At 49.1% G+C, this 8,223-nt stretch overlaps 1 protein-coding gene across 5 annotated transcripts; it reads right to left on the bottom strand.

Annotated features, from left to right (window-relative positions):
- Nucleotides 1-215: 215 nt before the first annotated feature.
- On the bottom strand, nt 216-6,713 carry SPRY2 (sprouty RTK signaling antagonist 2). 5 transcript variants are annotated; one of them, XM_075741556.1, is made up of 3 exons: nt 6,125-6,713; nt 5,883-5,958; nt 216-1,998 (listed from the first exon to the last, which is right to left on the bottom strand). In XM_075741556.1, exon 3 carries the CDS (start codon nt 1,945-1,947, stop codon nt 1,006-1,008), a length of 942 nt encoding a protein of 313 aa, XP_075597671.1. In that variant the 5' UTR covers nt 1,948-1,998; nt 5,883-5,958; nt 6,125-6,713; the 3' UTR covers nt 216-1,005. The 5 variants fall into 5 exon arrangements, with proteins under 5 accessions (XP_075597671.1, XP_075597678.1, XP_075597681.1 ...); XM_075741563.1 differs by lacking the exons at nt 5,883-5,958; nt 6,125-6,713 and adding an exon at nt 4,451-4,627; XM_075741566.1 differs by lacking the exons at nt 5,883-5,958; nt 6,125-6,713 and adding an exon at nt 4,471-4,627.
- Nucleotides 6,714-8,223: the final 1,510 nt, after the last annotated feature.

Below are 8,223 nucleotides of genomic sequence, written 5' to 3'. Positions count from 1 at the left end.
AGTATATGGGACATTTGTACAAAGGAAGGAAGCAAAAATGCTGAATTATTTTCAGGTGAATTAGTAAACAACAACAAAAAAACACACTTCAAAATTCTATTTTCTTTTTCATATTGGACTCACTGTGGCTATATCGCTGTGAAGTCTGCAATTAGAAGTACCAGTTTTCCCAACTCAGAACAATAAATGGGGGGAAAAAATGACAAGTAGCCCAGTTTAATTTCAAACGTTAATATATTTTCTATTTTATAGTGAACATATGCATCGTTCACCCCTTATTTGCAGCAACTATGACGTCCTCATAAAAAGGGGTGACATTTGTAAGATGCCTCTTAAAATAAATATTTCTTTTTATAAAATAATAAAACTTCAAATAAATATTCTTTACACTAAACAATATGTTGAAAAAATTAGAAAATAAAGGCTGAATTTTACTGTAACTGTACAATATACATGAAGTCCAAAGGGAAATCAGAGTCTTGTAATAGAAGGTTTCCGTAAGACAAAATACAATCTAAAAACATACTGATTGATTCACATTCTTCCGAATGTACAACATATTAGTATAATATTTTGTGACTGTGCCATATCTTATGACACCACTTATTTTTCACAGTTGAAAATATTATTGTATATACAAAAATATAGCACATTATCTCTGGCAGAAAACAATGAAAAAAAGGAGTCATTTGCTAATTTACAAATTTTGCAAGTACTATTCACAAACAACAGAGTTGCCTAGGAGTGTTTGTGTTGCTTTAGCTTATGCAATATGTGTGTCACAATGTACTGCATCCCTTTTTCTTTTTTTGCTGTATCCCACTAGCTGGATTCTAACAAGTGTATCAGTTAAGATGGCACACACAGAGAAAAGCATTTCACTGCAAACAGCAAAGTGTATCATCCCCAACCCTTCTACTACAGTGCCAGGACCATAGCTGCTTAGTTGGTTGCATATGTACGTTAAAATAATCCTTGTTACTTTAGTATTTCTGACTAGCGATGCTATGTTGGCTTTTCAAAGTTCCTGGGGGGGATGCTGGGAACTTTGCAGCAAACGGTGTTGGAGTGTTTACAGCGGCACCCAGGCCGATTTACCCGGTCGTAACAGCCCTGGCACAACTTAAGGCAACCCTTGGCTGGTAGGTAACACCACAAGCAAGGCAGAAAGAGGGACACCACACCCATGGCGGACCATCTAGTGCAGCAATGCGACTGACTGCAGGAGCAGGGGTTGTCAGCACAGTTGTCCTCGTCATCGTTAGAGCAGTGATAGAAGAGGCCCTTCACGCAACAAACGCAAGTCCCGTAATCGACCACGTTCTGGGCTGAGCAAAGACACTGCTTGTCACAGATCCAACATGATGGGAGGGTCCTTGGATAAGTGCACTCCTTGCACTTACACTTTCCGCAGTCCTCACACCTGTAGCTGTGCGCTCCCAAGTCTTCTTTGCTCAGCGGCTTCAGCTCGCTTGACTTGAGCTCAGACTTGGGCTGCATTCGGACTATCCCGTCGGCAACTGGCCCCGAAGATGATCCTAGAAGTCTTTGTTCAGATGAATTACTGCTCGTACTTGTCCTTGTACTGCTCCGTGAACCTGTGCTGACTGTGCTGATGGATCGGGACAGAGGTGCCCGAGGAGAGGCGTGCGTTTGCGTGTGCTGAATCCGGCTAAAATGACGATGCTCGGGCAAGCCATGGGGCCTTTCGTTTTTGGGTTGGGTTGCTAGCCGAGGAGCAGACTTGACCCCTGGCCGTGGAGCCACCGTGGGTCCCTCCGTGTACTCATTCGTGTTTCGGATGGCTCTGATCTGGTCTAATGACAAGACGTGAACCTGCTGCATCAGGACATCCCGCAGGTCGGGCTCCCCGTGCGGTCTCCCACTGTCACGCCGAGCCTGTAGCAAGGCCTGCGACCCGCTGCCGTGCTGAGTTCTCGTCTCCATCAGTGCCCGGAAGCGTGCTCACCCCGGCAGGCTTAGAACACATCTGAAATCCTGGAGCAACAAAGAGAGGATTCACTATTGCAACACATCTCATGCTCTCTCCAGCAGCCTTTCAAGCCCGCAGGATCCCACAGCACCACACACAATCAAGTAATGCATCAGCCATTAAAAAACCGAGTCACATCTGGGGTGGAGTGCGGGCGCCGGTCAGCTGAATGCACTTCCCTTGGCCTGTCCGGCCCAGTCCTGTGGAGAGCTTAAAGGGATTCTGTTCTAGGTCCATGCCTCTTAACTTGTGCCTCTAGAAAGTCTAGGTATTGAGCCTGCTAACTAAGGCTTGCCCGGCCATTTTCTGGTTAGACCATGGCCTTTAAAGTGATTACATTTCAGCCACTTGAAGTGGCTCTTCTTTTACACATCAAGCTACTGAAAAACTTATATTAAAAAAAAAAAAAGCGCCTGCAAGTATTTAGCAAGTGTAATGTGACCTCCTGATGACAGACATATAATTCTCCAATTTTGTTTAAAACTGGATAATATTTTGGTAGGCTAGTCTCTTTACACATTAAACTTTACATGATGTAAATAGGAAATTTTAGTTTAATACCAATGGTCCCAAGAAAAACACTAAATAGCAATAAAATGTTTGAGGTTAGACATTAAATGAGTTAGTGCTACCAAAAACTTCAACAGCACAAGTAAAAATATCTCTCTCCAGTATTTTAGTGTGTGTCATACTTGTGTACACCACTGCGATTGTTATTTTAAGGCTCAATACTACAAAAGCAATGCTACCACAGTTTTATTTTTTTAAAACGTGTAAAAAATTCCATAGACTACATTTCAAATTGTAAATATTACCTAGAGTGGCTTGTGGGACAGAGGCATGCGTAATATAATCAAACAATGCCAGCATCCAAGAAGTCTACTTGATTGCGAATATTACTTTAAAGGATCATTAACTACTAAGTAGAAATGCAGACTTAAGAATTTAAATGGAAAGCCAGTCAAAGATACAGAAGATGAGAACTTGTAAATAACTAACTTCTACACTCAGATATGCAAAAGTTTCAAGTACTGTCCTCTAAATTAGTTAATATTTGTTTTGCCTTTACCGTATCTTAAAGTGGTTCCAAAATCCAATTACCTATACAAAAATCCAGAACAATATTTTACAATTAAATCCCAAGCAGGAACCAAGCTCCTTACAAGGACCACACAATGTCTTCAATTATACCTAGAAAGAGCACCACAGTGTTACTCTGTACACATCAGTTACCAACAATAATACTATACCTCAAGTATAATAAAATATAGCCAAACAGTTTAACAATGAACATCTCAAGACACTGTCTTTATTCTAACAGCAGTGGAAAACATTTAACCTTTTAACTCCTGGCTCCTTCCCCTCAAGTGCCTTCTCCTTTTTTTTAAAAAAAATCTAACTTTTAAGAGTGACTACCTATTTTAAATATTGCCAAATCCTGGTTTTGGACACAAGAGTGCCTCCCGCCCCCCCACCCCCGGGGGAAAAAAAAAAAAAAAAAAGTCTTGCAAACTTATCGGGAAGCATTGCTTATGTTTCCTTCAAATTAAAACCTTTGCCATATAAAAAGTTTCAACCGACAGCCTAAGTAGACATTTCCTCATCTGAAACTACCCGGAGATAAAAAGGAATAGAAAATTAAATACTTTCCCCATCCTTGAGAGGAACTAGCAACCCCATCTGCCCTCCACGTCCAGATTTTAGCCAGACCCAGCCAGCCTAGAAGACACGCCGAATCAAACCCTGCCTTTCCAGAAATGACAACCCCGTGCAAAAACAAAGCTGACCCTGACCTGCAGGCGCTTAAGACGACACCGGTTTCGGTAGCGGAGCCCCCCTCAGACGCCAAGGTGGGAGCTGAAGGAGAAGCCTCGGAGCTTTGCCCCCTTCCCCTTTACAGTCTCCATGCCGGCGCGGAGGGGGCGCGCAGCAGGTGGGAGGCGGCAGCCCCTCGCCCGCGGGAGCGCGGCCGCAAGTGCAGACAACCTGGAGATAACCGGGAGACATCCTCTGGGCTGGGAGGTGGGAGGGGGCTGCTGCAGCCGCCTTATCGGGAAAGTCAAACCCATGTTTCCTTTTAACTCTTCCCCCCTGCCCTCCCCCGAGAGATGCTAAAGAAGCCTTCCCCTCCCGGGTAATGTAAGGCGCCCTGCAGACGGTTTGAGACAACACCTCCGGGACAGTTGGGCAAAAGGCAGATTACCCCCTCTCGCCTGGCCGTAAGCACCCATTCAGCTTCACAAAGCCAGCCGCTGGAAAAGCTCCTCTTATTTTACGCATATTCTGCAAATTGCCTGAAGTTCAGTCCGCCCCCCCTCCGCCCCAGCCCGAAGGGACCCAGGAGGCATTTTCAGCAGGACACCGGTCCGAGCCGGGCGATCCTCCTTTTTTCTCCCCTTGATAGATCCGCTAACAGGACAAGATGCAAGCCTCTAGCACGTTTATTTGCAAACATACATTCGCCTGAAAATTCTTACGGGAAAGCACGTCTCTCCTTCCTCTGATCTAGCACTTCTCCCCTTTCCATCCACCAAGAGCAGAGAAGCAGCATTTGCCTTTTTGTGTGTGCATGTGCGTGATAACACGATTCCCCACTTCTAAAAGCCAAAGTCCACTCTCGCAGAGCTCAAGTGCCATGATTGCTAACTTTTCCTCGCTGGGATTGGCAAAAGGGCGAGCAAGGGGGCCGGGTTTCGCGTTCGGCACATTTGGGGAAGTTTAAAACGCAAGGGGCTTCTTGCGTGCTGTGGAAAAACCCCGTGTCGTGCTGGCTGGGAGAAGGCGAGCCTAAGGGGGAGAAGTCCTCTGCCCGTGAATTTCTGTTTTGTGTCCGGAGCCTGTGCAAGGCACCCCCACCCCCATCCCCACCGCACACACACCAACCACCTCCTCTTCTTTCAAAGTGCTTTGAAACCCCCATTAAGGGCCGAGTGTGTGATCAGACTATGGATTAGGGCAAAAGGGACTTTACCATCGGGGTGGGGCAAACTGACACACAAATAGCTTGCAGAAAACACCAGCAACTTTTTTTTTTTTTTTTTTTTGGGGGGGGGGTAAAGGAGGGTTGTTACAAAGTAAACCCACCAAAGGAAAAAAAATTAAAAGCAAAAATTAAGGCTTTCCTTCCTCTCCACACACCCCCTCTGCATAGAAGAAACTGGGGAAGAACTTCCCTCGTCCTATGGATCGAATTAATTTCATCACAAGAGAAATATATATGTGTGTGTATATATATATACACACACATATATATTTATACCAGACGTGCACTCACTTCCGAATTGCATGGATCTCCCGACGCCACTACAGACAGGCGTAAATCACGCACTGAAAGGCGGGTTGCTCTCTCTCCCCCAAGACGGGGGTACAAACAGCCCCGGCAATCGCCAACCCCGCAGCGCCCTCCCTTCACCTCCCCCCGGGGCTTGTCGGAAACCCACGCGTGCCCGGCGAGGCAGGAGCTCACAGGACCGCCCGTGCCCGGTTCCCCGCAGGAGAGAGAACACACCGAAGTCCCATCTCCCCCCCCCCCCCCCCCGCCCCGCTCGCAGCCCCCGCAGGCATGCCTGCGCGCCCGCGCAGCCCTCCGCCCCCCGCGCAACCTTCCGCCCCCCGCGCCCCCGAGGCACCCCGGCGGAGCGCAAACGCGGCGCAGCCCGCAAACCCCAGCGGAGCTTTGCCCCCCCTCCCCGGAGAGAAACCGCTCCGAAATCCCACCTCCGGCTCCTCTCTGGGAAAGGAAGGAGAGGGGAAGGGGGGCGAGGGAGAACCTGTACGAATGGAAAAGGGATCGGCCTCAAACATTTCCACGAGTTTTCTTGGAGCAACCAAGGGGGGGGGGGGGGTGTTACTGAAAAGCTTGTTTTGCAAAGAAGGAAAAGGCTCTCACCGTGATCGCGGCGCTGCACCAAACCCCTCTCTCTCTTGTATTTTCTTCTTCCTGCGGTTTGCAAATAAATCCAGCCCTAAAGCAAAAAAAAATTCTTTTCCAAACTCTGCTTTAGTCCAACTTGCAAATTAGAGTAAGAATGATCACCATGTAAAAAAGTCCAGAGCAAAGTCAGGTCCCTCTCCCCAGATCGATTATAAATACGTGTGTGCGCGTATATACTATAATAATAATAAAAACACCTCTCCGGATCGGGGTGGGTTTTCTTTGCTCCTAAAAAGAAGTCACTCAGTCTCTCACACGCACACTTTCCTTTTTTTTCCTCAATGAACAGGAGGCCGAATCGCAAATACCAAGTCACTTTTATGTTGTTGTTGCAAATGATCAAGAGGAAGGGGAAAGCCAAAGAAAACAAAATAAAGTGGATCTAAAATAAAATCCCAAAGCTTTCTTCCACTGAGCTCCTCCAAAAAAACAGCTTGTGCAATGTAGCCGTTCTGCTGAGAAGCTGCTTGCTGCAAGCTCCTCTCCCCTCTCTCCCTCTAGCTTTCTCGCTCCCTCTGCGAGCGTGTGTGTTGCAGGCAGCTCTGTGGTTTGCGATCGGGGGGGGGGGGGGGGGGGTGTTTTGGGAGCGCAGCGGATTTGTGGTGGTGGTTGTTGTTGTGTGTTTGGAGGAGGTGGAGGAGGAGGAGGACGATTTGAGATCTGAGCTGTAGGGGCTCGGCGTTTTTCTGTTCGCTCGCTCTCTCCCTCTCTCTCTTTTTCTTTCCGGAGGAGGTAGGGTGATCTCTCTGCAAAAGCAGCAGTAAATGGCGTCATGTGGATCTGAGGAGGAACAGAGCAGTTGTTGTCCCAGAGGATATATCGCATCCGGTCCCAGCTCATTGGCTCTGCGGGGCTACATTCACTGGCGCTCCCAGCGCCCTGCCAGCACTCCGAGCTGCGGGAGGCATTCAAAAGGGCAGCGCTGCCGACGCCGCCCCGGCCCCGGCCCCGGCCCCGGCCCCGGCGCTGCGCGGGGCGGTGGGGAGCCCCGCTCCTGGGGACTCGCCGGAGCCTGTTTTCACAGGACGCTTCTCCGTGCGCGGTCACACGACGCTTGGGCTTGCTTTTGTGCTCGTGTATTTATTCAGAGGCAGGCAGCGATAGGGTTGCAGGGGAGCCGAGGGGAGCTCGCTTCTCCCGGGGAGGGAGGAACGCTGTCCACGCCGCTACGGGCTTTCGGGAGACCCGTTTCCAGGTGCTTCCCCCTCTCTCCCTCCCCCCCGTGTTTTTTTAACCGAGTGGAATAAAAGTTTACACTTTCTGCGCCCCCCACACCCCCCACCCCTTCTCCACGGTCGGTCCCCGGCCGCGCAGGGAGAAGGAAGGGTGATTACTTGGGGCATTGTCCCGCGGATTAACGCGATTAGGCGGCGCGGGGGGGCACCCCCGTGGCCGGGCGGGAGCGCGGAGCGGGGCCCGCGGGGCACGGAGCGGCGGGCCGGGCGCCGCGGGGGGAGCGGGCGGCGGGGGCGGCGGGACAGGCCGCTGACAGCGCGCCGCGGTGCTTTCCGCGCCTCGGGCGGCTGCAGGGTTTGCGGCGTGCCGGGCAGCAGCCGGGTCTCCTCGCCTGTGCGGAGGGGAAGGGCTTTTTGGTTGTGGGTTTTTGTTTTTTTTTTTTAAGAAGAAAAAAAAAGAAAACGCAAGAAAAAACTTTGTTTTAATTAATTCCTATTCGTGTGGGGGACACGGTCTGCGAGCAGCTCACAAACGTGACTGTTTGTCTTCTGGCCGTTTCCTGACACGGCCACAGCTCGGTCCCTTTTGTACGAGCTGAGATCACCGACGGGGCCACTGTCGCTGGGCCCGGGCATCTCACGCCTACATCTATCTTTAAGCGCGCAAAGCAGCGTATCCACGTAGGCATGCACCGAGTACGAATATACCCGTATCACGTGTGGCACTGCTTAAAATATACACGATGTGTAAGGCGCTAATGCATTGCATTATTTACATGAACAATCCTCTGTGCAAAAACCCCACCAGCCCTTTTTACTACTGGAGGGAATTTTGCAGGCACTTCCTCTTCTACACCTGCTAGTCACTGCTTTTTGAAAGGGGTGATCATTCTCATTAAAAACATGGAAATAAAAAGAGCAGTGTCTTACTCGGACGGCCTTCAGGTTTTCCTAATTTTATATGCAAATATCTGTTCCGATATTACTATCGTACTATTCTGAACCTGCAAATTATTTTCCGTAGTTGCTTGACAGTAAGGTTAGCCTGAGTTATACGGGTCCAACTTCTTTTTTTTCCTTTCACGCGGGCTTCACCAGCCCCTACCCCGCACAAAATTGCT

This window comes from Balearica regulorum, chromosome 1, assembly GCF_011004875.1.
Source record: "Balearica regulorum gibbericeps isolate bBalReg1 chromosome 1, bBalReg1.pri, whole genome shotgun sequence".
Classification (NCBI taxonomy): Eukaryota; Metazoa; Chordata; class Aves; order Gruiformes; family Gruidae; genus Balearica; species Balearica regulorum.
Note: the sequence above shows the minus strand (reverse complement) of the source record. Positions and strands in the feature narration are given on the sequence as shown.